The sequence below is a fragment of the Mustela erminea genome, chromosome 6, assembly GCF_009829155.1.
Source record: "Mustela erminea isolate mMusErm1 chromosome 6, mMusErm1.Pri, whole genome shotgun sequence".
Taxonomy (NCBI): domain Eukaryota; kingdom Metazoa; phylum Chordata; class Mammalia; order Carnivora; family Mustelidae; genus Mustela; species Mustela erminea.
In genome coordinates, this window is record NC_045619.1 from 62,962,483 (window position 1) to 62,979,109 (window position 16,627).

At 35.2% G+C, this 16,627-nt stretch overlaps 1 protein-coding gene across 4 annotated transcripts in view; it reads left to right on the forward strand.

Annotated features, from left to right (window-relative positions):
* Positions 1 to 16,627, forward strand: part of SLCO1B3 (solute carrier organic anion transporter family member 1B3) — a 65,415-nt gene that overhangs the window by 7,435 nt on the left and 41,353 nt on the right. For 2 of the 4 annotated variants that reach the window (XM_032347488.1, XM_032347489.1), the window contains one exon: positions 12,981 to 13,129. In XM_032347488.1, the coding sequence (XP_032203379.1) occupies positions 12,981 to 13,129 (149 nt within the window). Of the gene's footprint in view, positions 1 to 8,392; positions 8,477 to 9,688; positions 9,719 to 12,980; positions 13,130 to 16,627 lie in introns of those variants that run through there. The other 2 variants (XM_032347491.1, XM_032347490.1) reach the window with 2 other exon arrangements.

Consider the following 16,627-nt stretch of genomic DNA (forward strand, 5'->3'; position numbering starts at 1 on the left):
TCTCCAGAAAGGAATTTTATTTCTCCAGGAAGGGATTCTCTAGTATCTTCCATGCTTTTTTTGAGCCTAGCTAGCACCTTGATAATCATCATTCTGAGCTCTAGTTCTGACACCTTACTAATGTATGTATTGATTAGTTACCTAGCCATCGGTATTGCCTTTTGTTCTTTTTCTTCTGAGCTGAGTTTTTCAACCTTGTCATTTTATCCAGATAAGGATAGATGAATTAGAGAACAAAATACTAAAAGTGTAGCAATGACCCCAGAAAAAAATACACTAACCAAATTGGAAGAGAACCAAAACCAGGGGAAGAAGAAAGGGGAGGGGAGTAAAATATATACATACATATATATCCACATATCTATACAAATATATAGATATCTGGTGAATAGAACAGAGCCACACATTTGATTTTGGGTGTCTTTTGGTCTATTAGAAGAAACTGCCTCCCAAAATTTTAAAGAAAGAAAAACTTACATATATACAAAAATGAGGGTAAACATGATGAAGGGATGAAATATGACTGTAAAGATGAAAATTTAAAAAGATTCTTAAAAAGGAATTGATAAGAAGTTGGTTAAAAGAAAGAAAAAAAAAGAGTAAAGAATGATCAGGCTGGAGATTAGAACATAACCATGCATGAGATTTAGGATATATTTTGATCTGTTAGAAAAAACTATATCCCTGAATTTTATTTATTTATTTATTTGTTTGTTTATTTATTTATTTAAAGATTTAATTAATTTATTTGACAGACAGAGATCACAAGTAGGCAGAGAGGCAGGTGGGTGGGGTGGGGTGGGAAGCAGGCTCCCTGCTGAGCAGAGAGCCTAATGCGGGGCTCGATCCCAGGACCCGGAGATCATGACCTGAGCCGAAGGCAGAAGCTTTAGCCCACTGAGCCATCCAGGCACCTCATATCCCTAAATTTTAAAGAAAGAAAACTTATATGTATACCAAAAATAAGGTTAAATACAATGAAGGATAGAATATGATTATAACAATAAAAATTTTGAAATATTTTTTAAAAAAGTTATTAGTAAGATTAAATAGTTTAAAAAGGTTAAAAGAGAAAAGAGTAAAAATTTTAAAAATAGAATAAGAAAAATAAAATTAAGAAAATTAACTTTGAAAGACTAAAGAATCATAGGAAAAAAGCCATGAATTCCGTGTTGCCTTCCCCTAGCTCTGAAGTTCTACAGTTCTCATTGATTTGTGAACTTAGTATTGGCTGGATGCTCTAGCTGATATTCTGGGGGAAGGGGCTATTGCCATAATTCTCAAATATCTTTGCCGAAGGCAGAATTGCACTGCCCTTGCCAGGGGCCAGGGTAGGCAGTCTGCTTGGTTTTGGTCTTGGGAGTTTTGTTCTCTGAATGCTTTCCATAGAACTTTGGAGGACAGGAATGAAGATGATGGCCTCCCAGTCTCTGGCCCATAGGAATCCAGAGCTCAGGGCCCTGCTCCTCAGGGCACCCTCAGAGAAAAGCAGTCAGTCCCTCCTGTTCCTCTGACTCCGGCCACACTCTGTGATCACCCGGACTGTGATTGAGCATTTCTGTCTCTGGCACACAGCCCTTTTTGGAGTCTCCAAACCCAGCAGATTCCTGCAGTGCTCCCCTGCAGCTCCTCTCAGGAGAGGAAGGAGAGGATCTCCCTGGATCTGCCATTTGTGGGGTCCCTGCTCCACGAACAGTGGTCCGACTGTGCCTCGGATCATGGTTTAAGGTAACCCTGAGCTGAGAACGGACTCCTTGGCTCTGTCTGTGGAGCCAGCTTCCCTGCTCCAATACCTGGGAGCTCTGCCGCACTCAGACATCCCTGGTCTTTCTGTGACCCAACAGGTCCTGAGACCACACTGTCCCTGTGAGTTCTCCACCCACCTCTTAGTCTCAGGAGCGACATCCCTCAGTGGAGCAGACTTCCTAAAGTTCTAATTTTGCGCTCTGCTGCTCCACCGCTTGCCAGGAGCCGGCCCTGCCCCCCCACAGTCTATCTTCCCATATATCGCCTCAGATTCACTTCTCTGCATGTCCTACCTTCCAGAAAATGGTCACTTTTCTATTCATAGAATTGCTGCTCTCCTTCTCTTCCTGCTATCATGTTTCTTAATTGTGAAAGGTTGAAAACTTTCCCCACTAATATTGGGAATAAGGCAAGGCCCTGCTGTCACCTTTCCTTTTTTGTGATATGATAGTATAGAGAGAACTCTGCAGGTTTTAGTACAGTAAGGTCAGGGAAAAGGCATGCAAATAAGAAAGGAAGAAGTTCAGCTGTCTTTGTTTACATACAACATAGAAATCCACACTAAAAATTCTAAGAAATAAGGGGAGCCTGGTGGTTCAGTCAGTTAAGTGTTTGTTTCTTGATTTTGGCTCAAGTCAAGATCTCAGGGTCATGAAATCAAACCCCTCACTGGGTTCTGCTCTGAACAAGGAGCCTGCTTAAGATTCTCTCTTCCTCTGCTCCTGCCTCTCCTCATGTTCTCTCTCTCAATCTCAATAATAATAATAATAATAATGCTAAGAAATATGTTTTTTTTAAATCCAGTAGAACTACCAAGTCAGTTTAGTAAGATTGCAAGATATAAGTTCAATATGCATACAAAAGTTTTATTTTTACATACTAACATTAAGCAATCAGAAATAGAAATGAAAATAATATAATTTGTAATGGTATAAAAATAGTAAATGCTAATAAATTTGACAAAATATGTGACAGACTTGTCACTGAGAACTCAAAATTGTGCTATGAGAAATTAAAGAAAACTTAAGCAAAGGGGAGATATAGCGTATGTGTGGATTGTATGACTCATTATTGCTAACATGACAATTCTACCATAACTGATCTATAGAGTCATTGCAATCCCTACCAAAATTTCAGCAGAGCCTTTTTTTCAGAAATTGACAAGCATATTCAAAAATATATATGGAAGTGTCAAGGATGTATAATAGCCACAACATTCTTGAAAAAAAAGTGCAAAGTAGGAAGACTTATATTATCTGATTTCAAGATTTATTATGAAGTGATAGCAAACAAGATAGTATGGTATTGATAAAAAGACACACCTATTATCTCTGTCAAATAAATAAATAAAATCTTTAAAAAAAGAATCTACATTATCATTAATTTTACCTGTTCCTTTTTAGTTTTTTAAGTGTGGCTCTTAGAAAATTTTGAAATTCATATGGGGCTTGCATTTTATTTCTATTGGACAGCACCTTCTTTTTGTAAGAAAACTTGACCCCTAATGTTGGACTCAAACCCATGACCCCAAGATCAAGAGTCACAAGCTGTATAGACTTAGCCAGCCAAGTGCCCTATTGGATGACACTTTTCTGAACAGTCTCTCAGAAAATCCCTAGGACTGTGGGAGAAGGGGAGTGCATAGCAAAAGACTATTCACTATGAGATAAATTTATGGCAGTAAATAAAATTTCATAGCTAATCTAAAAAAAAAAAAAAGACACACCTATTGATCAATGACCCAGAATAAACGGTCTAGAAATAGACCCAGATAGCAAATAAGGACATGACAGGAAACTCAACATCATTAGTCATGAAGTAAATGCAAATTTTAAAATCAGAATTATATACCACTACAGATCTACTAGAAGGAATAAAATTAAAAAGACTATTCATACCAATGGTTGGTGAAGAGATTGAGGAACAAAACTCTTATGCACTATTGAAGAGAACGTAAAATGATATAATTATGTTAGGAAACAGTATAGCAATTCCTTAAAAACTTAAATACACTCTTCCCTTATGATGCAGGCATTCCACTGAGGCATTTTTCAAGGGAATTGAAAGCATATGTTTACACAAAAACTTATAAACAAATGTTCACAACACTTTTATTTGTAATAGCCAAAAATTGGAAACAACAGAAATTCCTATAAACAGTTGAGTAAAGAAATCGTGAAATATTTATTTCTCTAAGATTTTATTTATTCATTTGAGAAAGAGTGAGAGTAAGAGAGATCACAGAGAGATAGGGAGAAGGAGAAGGACTCACCAATGCGCAGAGAGCCAGGTGCAGGTCTCGATCCCAAGACCCTGAGATCATGACCCGAGCTGAATGCAGATGCTTAGCCAACTGAGCCACCTAGGCACCCCTATAATATATTTATATAATGGAATACTCATAAGCATAAAAAAGGAATAAACTATTGATATACATAACAATATGGTTGAATTTCACAATAATTATCTTGAATAAAAGAAGTCAGACAAAAGGGTACTAAAAGTGTGGGTACTAAAAGTTGGTGATGGAGCAAGCTATGCAGATATCTGGAGAAAAATAGGAAGAATGGCAAGTACAAATACTCTGAATGTGGGGTCTATATTTTATAAACCTTAAGGCCATTCTTTGGACTTTATGATGAGTGTTAAAGGAAGCCATTGGGGGGATTTGGGCAGAAAAGTGTCATGATATGACCTATTTTTACATGATTATTCTAACTTGGCGGTGAAGTTTACACAGGGGAGTGGAGTTGGTAAGTTTAAGGAGATAGCTAAGATACAAATTAGAGAGTCTAATTGACAATAATTCGAGACTGGAGTGGTAGCCATGGTGGTGCTGAGAAACAGATTTTAGGTATATTTTGAAATTAAAGCTTGATATATTTTGAGTAAGAGAGAAGTCAAGAATGATTCCAATATTGTGTGTGTGTATGGGTGTGTGTGTGTATGGGTGTGTGTGTACATGCATGCATGCAAACGCAACTGGATGGATAGAATTACAATGGACTGAAATATAGAATATCATAGGAGGAGAGATTTGGGAAGGGAGGATGAAGGGAAGAGCTTTAAAAATTTTAAGTATCAGAAGCCTATTATCTATCTAAAAGGATATGGTGAGCAGGCAATGGAAAAAATGTAAAGTCCTGAGGAAAAATCTCAGGAGTAAAGTCTTGACCAAAGGTAAAAATTTTAGAATTATCAACATATCGAGAACATCAAAGATAGGAGAATAGATGAGATCATGAAAATACAATGATTGAATCCCGAGGTGGTCATGGAAAAACTGGGAATGACTCATAAAACTGTCATGGAATAAGTGGGAATTAAATCCTGAAATTCCCATTAAGAGACCAAAGATATAGAAAATATTTAATATATGAGGTGGAAATGGAATAACCAATGAGTTAAGAGGAAAACCACAAAGGATAGAAACTTATTTCCAGGACAAGGGAATATTCAGCTATGAAAAATGGCTAATAGGTCAAATCAGATAAAGGCCATTACAGTATCACTTTTAGGTAATTTATGACAGGTGAAAGTAGTTTGAATGGAGTTGGGTGTACAAACTTGATAGAGTTTACTCAAAGAATATGAGAAAATGAATAGAAAACAATATTATAGATAAGAGTTTTGGGAGTTTTTTTTTTAATTGTATAGAAATAGGACAGTACTTAGAATGTTATCAAAAGAGGGATTTTTGAAGGTGAGAAAGTGAGAACATGCTTATAAAGCTGATGGGAACATTTCTTTAGAGAAGGAAAATTGATATCCTTGTGAACACAGGGTGAGAGACAACCTTGTGGACAAATGGAGGATGGTCTAAGCTTCTGCATGAACAGTTCATCAAGGCGAAATATGTGGTCTGATGCTATAGAAAGATAAATGAGATGGAAGAAGATTTTAGAATTTTTAATAGGAGAGGATATGTTAGAGTTTTGAGGAGAGCTATGAAGTTATAAAATAGAAAACAAGGTGACATGAATTAGGAAAATGCAGCATACCTACGTAAAATGAAAGGCTCATTTGAGTTTCTTAATCATAAAGTTAACATGTTGAGGGTTTTTCTTCAACCCTACTCAGTAGCATGGATGAATGGACAGGGTTGTCTGAGAGCTGAGCTTCATCAAGGTTGTAGTTTCGTCAAGCAATTAAAACACAAAAGTTACTAATAACTTGAATATATGTGGAAAAAGGTGATTACCATGACCACTAAATTTAACCCAGATATGCAGGAAAATGAGGACAGGAAAAAAAGAGCAGTGAAATCTGTGGTAGAATCAACCAGTGGATTATATAGATCCTGATTATTACATATATATTACAAGCATATATATATTACAGAGTATATGCTGGAAAGATAGACAGTGTAATTGATTATCTTTGTACTTTATAGATGAGAATATTGATGCTTAGGAAATTTAAATAACTTTAAGTTCATATTGTTAACAAGTAGCAGAGACAAACCACTTCCAGATTTCACCAGAAGGCTTTGGTTTAGGGATTAGAAATGTTCTCACTTAATTTGTTCTTTTTTACCTTCATTCTTTTTATATAGCTGTCCCAAAATAAACTTTTGGGAGGAACCTTGGGTGGAATGGAAATTTGAAGAGAAAATCACTAACATGGGACAACCTAAACTATATTTCCACTCTGAGTGATAGGGAAGTCCATAATGTCCTGAAAGTGTTCTCTTGTTCTGCTATAATGGTTCTCAAGATCTAGTAAAAAAAAAAATCTAATAAAAAATTAACCAAAGTGCTTATTAAAAAAAAAAAGAAGAAGAAGAAGAACCCACATAATTTTTATTCAGGTGAATCAGAACTTCCTGTGGGGAGATTTGATGAGGGTTCGGGGTGTGTGTCAGGGATGCATGCTGGCCTGCTATAGATTCTGATTCAGCAGAAAATTATACGGGAGACCAGGCCTTAATTTTCTTTGCCCTAGGTCTACATTTCCCAGTTCCCCTTCCTTGGGAAATTAGAATTTCCCAACCCCTTCTACTTCTCCATAGTCTCTGGTTCTTCTCATGATTCTAGTACTTCCAAGAATAAACTAGGTCAGAACTAATATATCAAATAAGAGAGAAATAGAACTTAAATACATATTGCTGTAGTGTACAAACAGTTGTTCTCTAGAAGGGAATAAGGTTGGGGCACCTGGGTGGCTCATTCAGTTAAAGTGTCAGTCTCTTGATTTCAGCTCAGGTCATGATCTTGGGGGGTGGGGGAGGGGTCATGAGACTGAGCGCAGCCTCGGGCTCTGTGCTCAATATAAAGCCTACTTAAGATTGTCTCCCTTTCCCTGTCCTCCCCCAACTCATACACACATGAGCCCTTTCCCTTTCTCAAAATAAATAAATAAATGAATGAATAAATAAATACAACTTTTAAAAAAGAAGTGATTAAGGGGTAATGTTTTCATATATGCCTCCTCACATTATTGTATATGCATGTGTGTGTGTGTATATATATATATACATAGACACACACACATACAGTGCTATGTAATAGCTAGTATTCATCAATACCATATTAGAATTGCACCAAACTATCAAGTAAAAAAAAATACACACTTTTAAAGATTTATTTATTTATTTGACAGAGAGAGCACAAGCAGGGGGAGCAGCAGAGGGAGAGGGAGAAGCAGGCTCCTGGCTCAGCCAGGAGCCTAGACTCAGGGATCTGAGCAGAAGGCAGACGCTTAACTGACTGAGCCCCCCAGGTGCCTCCCGAAAGAACATATTTTATCTTAAATGCTAAAGGAACCAGTAGACACATTTTAAAAACTATTTTTGAATTATTTTCTATTTGGAGGAGTTTTAACTATCTTGGATAAAATTACAATTTACTTTGTAATTTTGAATAAAAAAATATTATGCAACCAACACAACCAAATATGTTATTCTCAGAAACAAAGCTTAATAATTAAACTTCTATGTAAAAATAATTTATAAATTCTGAGAAATTATTAATATAATATAGTGTAAAGTCTGACTTTTTTTTTCTTTTCTGTAATTGAATTGTCTGGCTTAAACTTTGATTACCAAAGCATTCATTTCAAAGAGGCATCCACTTCAAAGAGAGCTATCTCAAATAAACACACTGCCAGCCACCAACTAGGTGAAGAGCCAGGCCACTGTCCCCAGCACTGAGGCATCTTTGTTTTAGCAATCTTGGTTGACTTCAATAACTGACCTTTTGGGTTATTTTTGTTTTTCTTTTCCTGAGTTTTATGCTTTCACTCTTACATTTGAAATTCACCAATGAGAGGGAGCTGGCTAAGGCCCTAATCTCAACCCCAATAAAAGCAGAGCCCCAGGCTTTGAACTCTCTCCTTCTACCCATGACCTTGCTCCGTGGCCCCATGTGTGCTGTGTAAATTCCAGGTCCTATAAGAAATAAACCTTTATTTTTTCAAAGTTCCCTGATGGTTATTGCTGAGGGATATCTTGAAATCATAATGAGAACCAGCCAGAGGGGTCCAACTGTAACATTGGTTGTTAATAGACTGAGACTGACACAAAATATATAACTTTAAAAATACCAGAATCTGGAACAGACTGCTAGGATAGCTAGTTAATTTTCTTTTATCTGCCTAGGACAATGACCTAGTAAGATGGTTAATCATCATTGAACTGATTTAAAAAAAAAAAAGCTAACTATTTAAAGAGAGGCTTTAACAACAGATAAAGGATGGACTTGTAGCTGCCGCTGTAAGATTCTAAGTCCAGGTAAGAACCTTTGACATTCTGTAATTTCAGGGTTTCTTCTATGTGGGAAACTGCCACAGATTTCAAGGGAAAAAATTTTCAGATGGAAATGATAAGTATTAAACATTTTATGCTTTCTGTCTTCTACACACTTATTTTTAAGCCCTTAAAGCTCATTAAGTATTCCTTCTGGAGATAGGTGAATCTCAGGTTTATATACTCTTAAAGATAAAATACAGAAAATAAGACATTTGTAATTTAAAAATAAAGTTTGAAACCCTTTTCCTATTATTTTCTAGATAAGTGGAACTTCAAGTTTAAAAAATGGATCTCTGGTTACCTTTTCAAAATATACCACAAGGCAATTATTTTCACTAACTACATGGAATAATTAGATTTATTCCCTATTTTTTTGAGTCCATCTTAACTGGATAATATGGGGCAGAGTGTTAGTTAGCAAACATTAAGAAACGGGATGTGTCTCAAAGTCATTTACCCACCTCTACATTCCTGTTTCAAGTTGTTTGACTGATTCAAGGTGAGAAAAAAGAAGTTTTCTAGATAATTTTGTCTTTGGTCGAATGAGAAAAAAAAAATTGCTCAGTGTGGTTTCTGGCAAAAACTAAGAATTTAATAAATATTATTTCCCTTCTCCAATTCAGGAAGGTGGCTACCTTATAAGACAGTTGTTATTGTCAAAGGAGGTAGAAAATGGGGGAAAGTCCACCCATAAAATGTCAGCAAGTTAGTAAATTTGTTTTTCTTTTTTTTCCTCCTCGGTTCCATGGATGCATAGTACAAACTGGGTCACGTGGCTTCCAAACAGTAAAATCTTGATGCAGGTAAGGAGAGGCTGGTGAGATCCAGCTCTCCTCTCCAGCCCAATCAAACTAAGCAGAACTGGGCCGTTCTGTTGAAGGAAGAATTGCAGTGCCTGTCTCAAAGCCTGTGGTCCTGTTTTATAAACATATCATTTCTCCCAGATTTATTTAAATGTCAGTTTGGGGGACTCTAAGGAAAAAAATATGTCCAGAAAAAAATAAGTTAAATTCTCCTTGTCAGGCTTAAAATGTCATGATGAAGTAGAAAGTGGGGTTTTTAAAGCCAACCCTAAATGGATAGTCCAACTTTGTAATTACTCTGGAGTTACCTATTATAATTTTGCTGTTCTCAGAAACGAAAGTGCCTACATTTCCCACTTTTTGTCAACATATTTTTTTCTCAATTATCTAGGAGAGAGGTATGGAATATTGACCTGTCTGGGTAAGTAGTGGAAATAATAGGGAAAATTAATGACTATGTTACACGTTATATCCTCTGGTGGAGCAACAGTGTGGAGAGGTGTTTTCAGCTGGGAGTAACTGGAGAAATACCTAGGAAGGGTGATTTGGGGCAGAATTACAACCAAGAGATGAGGTTAAGAAGGAATACAGAAGGGCAAGGTATTCTAGGGACAGGTGGTTCCACAAGGCTGAAGGAGCTTATGGGTGTCTTGGGAAATAAGACTAAAAACAAGGGCTGTGTTTATTCATAAATAACCTCAAATAGGAAATGTGAGTTTTATTCTATACACTATAGGAGACCTCTGAAAGATTCTGAAGGTGGATATGATAGTTATAAAACAGGAAGAAGGCTGAAAGGATAATCAGCATTTAATCAGTTGCAGTAAACAAGACCAGACTGGTCAGGTAATGGCCTTCAAGAGTTCTTGTTCAGTAGCTAAAAAACCCACCCAACCAAGCAAGCAAAACTAAAGCTAAAGGGCATATACACACCTTGTCAATGATTCAGAGAGAGATCTGTAATAATAGAATTAAGTGGTAAAAAATGACTTTCTAACATTTAAATTCTGGGGAAGGATACCAAAGGAGGTATTCGTGAAAAAAAACAAACAAACATGAAACTTATCAAAGGACTGCTTATGATGTTGGGACCACCCAACTAATAATTTCTTCCTCACTCCACTCCATTCAGTAACTGAATAGGTACAGGCATGTTTGGAACACATGCAAAAAAGTGGAATAACTAGGATTTACTTAGATGTACATAGATACGGATTTTTGCATTGATGCATATGTTTATATACACGAGTGATAATATCTTTAGATATTTATCATTTCTATATCCTGCATTGTACATTAAATTGGTATTATATATATTCATCGCCTTTATATATTTATAAAATAGGGACTCAATGAATCCTTATTGAATAAAGTGACACATAAAATATATAGTTAACTCTCATTATTCATGGATTCAGTATTTGTGAAGTTGCTTTCGCATTAAAATTTATTTTTAACCCACCAATAAATGTTGCTCTTTTGTGGTCATTTATATGCCTGACAGAGTGACAAAAAATCAGAATTGTCCAACATACATAGTCCCCACTGAGGTCAGATAAGATGTGGCTCTGCATCCTTGTTTTATCTTTCATATTGTAAATGAGAATGCCATATCTTTTTCATTTTTGTGCTTTTTTTTTTTTTTTGGATGATTTTGCTGTTTAATCAGCTCCCAAGAGTACTGTAAAGAGCTGGTCGGTGTGCATAAGTGTAAGAAGGCCGTAATGCACATGATGGAAAGAATATATGAGTACCAGAAGCTTCCTTCAGGCATGAGCTATAGTGCTGTTGGCCACAAATTTAAAATTAATGGATCAACAATATATTTTAATTAGATGTCTTTAAACAGAAGCACACAGAAACAAGGTTGTAAATTGTTTGATAAAAATGCTGTGACCAGAGATATACAGGAACCTAACCCTATGAGAAATAGGGTTAGGGTCCCTATAGGGAACAAACAGTGTTCAGGTTTCACTGTTTGCAGCAACTTTATAGAACACGGGTACTACAAGTAATAAGAATCAATGTAATTATGCAGCCTTATTAATTATCTGTCTATGCTTATTTGTGTTTCTATATATAAATATCTTAGATATATAAGTATGTATTATTCAGATATGTATGAATGTGAATACATTTTCTAAACCTCAGTGAAGAATCCACTATTAAAGAACAAATCTAAGGAACAAATTGCTCATTTTACTACTCTTTAATATAGAGGCTTAATGAAATAAGTCAGTCAGAGAAAGCAAATACCATATGATTTCACTCCTGTGTGGGATTTAGGAAACAAAACAAATGAGCAAAGGGAAAAAGAGAGAGAGAGGCAAACCAAGCAACAGATTCTTTACCAAAGAGAACAAACTGATGATTTATTTGGAGGTGGATGGGGGATGGGTTAAATAGGTGACAGGGATTAAGGAGTGTCCTTGTGATGAGCACTGGGTGTTGTATGGAAATGTTAAATCACTTTGTTGTACACCTGATACTAATAGTACACTGTATGTTAACTAACTCTAATTTGAATAAATTTAAAAAAATAAAAATTAAAAATTAAATAGAGGCTTAATAACTTACAAAATTACCTCTTACATTTTGACCTCAAAATTCCACTTGTAAGAATTTGTCCTACAGATATTATCATACATATTAAGAAAATGTCCTAATGTGAAATACTTAGATACAACTTAAATGTTTTCAATATGTAACTAGCTAGATATATTATGGATAATGGGATAATCTGCAACCATAAGAAAACTAAGGAAGTCATTTATTAATATAAAGTATATAATGTAGCATAAAAAGGTTGAGAGCAGCGTTAATGGTATGCTGCCATTTGTGTTAAAAAGGAAACCATTATGTATTTAATTAAAAATAAATATCATATATCTAGATCATATTCACTGAAAACTGACATTAGTCTTCAGAATAAGAAACTAGATTCTTGGTGGATAAGGGCTAGAGGAAGAATCTTTAATATATATCTTTTTGGTATTTTGTACTTCAACTACATATATTTTACATATATTCAACTGCATACATTTTCTCTTCAAAAATAAATGAACAAAATTAAAATAAAGTAGGATCGTGATGGTGGTAAGGTCAGGCATGGCTAGAGTCTGTCTGGGAGGTACTTAGAGTGTGCTCTGCTTTCTATAACAAATCTAACCTGCATTTCAAACCTGGTGCTTGAGGTATCCCTTCCTTGAAAACTTCTGGGCTCAGCCACTGTAATTACAATTCATTACATGATTTTTCTACCCATTTTGACTGTCCACTATGTGCAAGACACTCTTTGGCACTTTGTAAAACTATAAAGAGGAATTAAACTTGTATTTGCCTTCCTAAACTTTATAATGTAGGTAGGTAAAACATATTTAAAATTTTTGTGGTTTAAATTTTTTATCTCATCTGGTGTGTGACTCTATACTATTTACTTGTTTCAAGTTCTCTTTATAAATCTATCTTCCCAATTAAAATATAATCCCCCTAAAGCTAGTACTCTGTGTGTGTGTTTACCCTCCCTTTATGTTTAGCATTTACCTAGTCTACTGCTCGTGACATTAAAGACCCTGAATGAGTGTTAGTGGGTTTATTGATTGAGGTCAACCTTGCAGCTTTTCTTATTTTTGAATCCTATATTGTTAAAGTGAAATAAGTTCTCCTTTTTCCTCCCTGAATAGGTGATCATTTCAAACCAAGCAGCAAGGACAGTTGGAAACACTCACATGCTATCAGTAGTTCCGTGATGGACTCAAATCAACATTTGAAAAAGACAGTGGAAGAAACACCTTCCAAGGAAAGGGAAACTAGATGCTGCAATGGATTCAAGGTAGGAATAGTTTCATGCTTCCAAACTAAATAAGTGGGGGGTTTGTTGTTATTGTTTAAGCCAGTTTTGGAAAAGAACATTGTATTTCAAATTAGAGTTTCCAACTAAAGCATATCTTAAAATATTAACAGAATGATCTATATCTTGATTTAAATAAGTCTTTAAAAAGGAATTTCTTCGATGGTAATTCTGATGGCGGAAAGTTTACTAATGTTAAAAAAATTTAGAAATCTTTTGATATCTTCTCTTTGGTTTTTGATGGACCAAAAGATATTTATAAATTTCATTAAAGTAAGTCACTGTATAATGAGTAGTATATAAAATGAATTCTTGGAACTGACTTATAAAGAGAGCAGATTCATTAGTTTTATGAATCACTTTGTGGTCTTGACCTACTGATTATTTTTTCTTTTGAAGAGCAGCATTTTTTATTCTATTAATTTAAATAATAGAGGCTGGTAGAAAAGAGATTTGTAACAACAATCAAAAAACATGAACCAAATACCTAACTACTGTCTTAGGAAAGCCATTTAATTTTTTCATATGCAAGTTAATAAAAGTAATAATGTTGTGTCTTGATTTTGTCTTACAACTGTAAGACATTAGAGGATATAGACTGTATCAGAATTTTCATTGACAGAAAAAAGTATTCCCTGAGTACAATGTTGAAGAAACCAAGACTCAGGGAAATTGAGAAGTTTGCCTAATGCCATCCAGCTTGTAAGTGAAAACCCTTAAACCCAAGTCAAAACCTTTCAACCCCCATAGGGAAGTTTTGAAGAAATTTAAAAAATTTAAAAAAAAATGTCTGTCTTTTACCAGTATTTTAAGTGTTTTCCTCAAAATTGTAGTCTTAGTTGCTGAATAAGGACCACAGGAATCACACTCAATTGCAATATTGTTATATAAGGTCCCTTTTAACTTTGTCCAGAGAACATGTTTGTTTGTTTTCAGAGATTACAGATAAGGTCTATTCTGATGAAAGATTTGAGTAATATTTAAGCAGAATAGCAGTCACAAGAAAAGGTAATGGTGAATGCAAGTCTAAGGGTAATATGGTATGCTGGGTTCTTTCTGCTTTTAAACATTGAGGGTTACAATGATCTCGTTTGCGCATCTATCTGGCTGAAACAATTAAAATTGCCAGAATGGTCCTTTGTAGCATATTTGCAAGTTAGTATGTACAAAGTATGTTAATTGCAGTCTAATGATCCAGACCAGAGAGCTAGAATAACAATAGAAGCTAACATTTATTGAGCACTTATTATATGTCAGACTCTGTTCTAGCCATGCTTTAGTGGTTTTGTTCCTTACCACGATTCCACCGCCAGATGCTAGTATCTCTCCTTTACAGATGAAAAAACTGAGACACAGAGAGGGTAAATGAATTCTTCTTGGTCCCAAAGCTGTTAAGTACTGGAGCCAAGGTCTGAACTGAGGCAGTCTGATTCCAAATCCCATGCTCTCAATTCTACTCCACATTGCTATAGTAACTATGGTTTTCTATATTAATACCCTCCAGATGTTCTGGTAGGTAGGGATTCAGTGATCTTCCTCATTCTGTGTTTTTAAAAAATTCACCTTCAGACCAAGTAATTCAGTATCAAGCAACCACAGGATTCTTAAACCTGTTTAGGTGCATGGGCACACACATGTACACATGATATTATTAACATGTGTAAACTCAGAAATGTATCAGAGTGTAAATAGATAATAGACCTCTTAAAATAACAACAGCATCATATGTTAATTAATTAAATTTAAATAAACTAAAATTTGAAAAGCTAAATAAATAACACTAGCATAGTTTGATTTTTTTCCTTACCACTTTCCCTCAAGTTTTGGACTAAACCAACTACATCACATAAACTCTGCTGATACATTCTTCATCTTTACATGTGTCATTTCTGGCTTCAGATTTCTTGTACCATTATGTTGTAACAAAAATTCTTAAGGCAATGGTAATGCATCATTATCAAAAAACATAAATAATAAGGTGGAAGTAAAAGTCCTCCCTTTTTGCCTTCGTTGCATTCCCCCTTCAAAAACAATCAGAATAACCACCCCTTATGTAACCATCAGTAATACTCATTTCCTGCTGGTTTCCTCTGACTCACTTTCCATATTAGCCATCAGCCATATTAGACTTTTGCTAATTTGTCAAAATGTTGAGCAAACTTCTGACTTGGAGAAGTTTCTACTTGCTATTTTCCCTTCTGAATGTTCTACTTCCAGATACCTTGCTCCTTCATTTCATTCACATTTCTGTTTAAACATTACCTCATCCCTGACTACCCCATATGAAATACCCTTTCCTACTCATAACTCATTGATCAAATTTATTTTTTTCATAGCATTTATCACCAGCGGACACTGACATACAAACTCAGATATGTAGATGTGTGTGTGCACATGTGTGCCTTTAATGGCATAAAAAACTAATTTATTAGAGTTCTGTAATAATCTTAGAGCCCTGAAGTTCAGAAGTCTGAAATGGGTCACAGTGTACTACAATCAAGGTGTTGGCAAGGCTGTGTTCCTTTCTGGAGGCTCTAGGTAACAGTCCATTTCCTTGCCTTTTCCTGCTTCTGGAGGCTGCCCAAAGTCTGTGGCTTAAGGCTTTCTTTCATATGCAGAGCTGGTGGTCAGTTCAAAAGTCTGAAACTGCATCAGGTGAACACTAACTCTTATGCTTCCCCCTTCCACATTTAAAGGACCCTTGTGATCCCATTGGGTTAACCAGGATAATTCAGGATAATCTCTTTACGTCATCTGATTAGCATCTCCATTTGCAACCTTAATACCTCCCTGCCATTTACCTAATAAATTCATAGATAGGCAGAATAGCAGCCCTCAAAGGGAGATGTCCAGGTCCTAATCTCCAAAACTTGTGAAAAAATATACTATGTGTATAAATATGTATATATACACACTTTGTATATTACATATATTTTATATATTTTGTCTTGGTATGTTTTTAGTAATTTATCCATTTCTATTAAGTTATCCAGTTTGTTGGTGCAGTAGTCTCTAAAAAGTGGTCTTTCATAGTAGTCTCTAATGATCCTTTTTATTTTTTCTTTCTTTTTTTTTCTTTTTTCTTTTCTTTTCTTTTTCTTTTTTTTTCTTTTTTTTTTTTTTTGAGAGAGAGAGAAAGAAAGAGCGCATGCATGTCAGAAGGGTGGAGGGAGAGAATCTTAAGTTGACTCCTGGCTGAGCCCAACTTTGGGCTCATCTCACAACCCTGAGATCATGACCTGAGCCATAACCAAGAGTCAGATGCTTAATCAACTGAGCCCAATCCTTTTTATTTCTGTGGCATCAATTATAATGTCTCTTTTTAAAAACTCATTTAAATATGTTATCTTTTTTCTTAGTCTAAAGATTTATCAATTTTTTAATCTTTTCAAGTAACGAACTTTTAGTTTTATTGGTTTTTCCTATTGTTTTTCCATTTTATTTGTTATTTCTGCTCTGACTTTTGTTATTTCCTTCCTT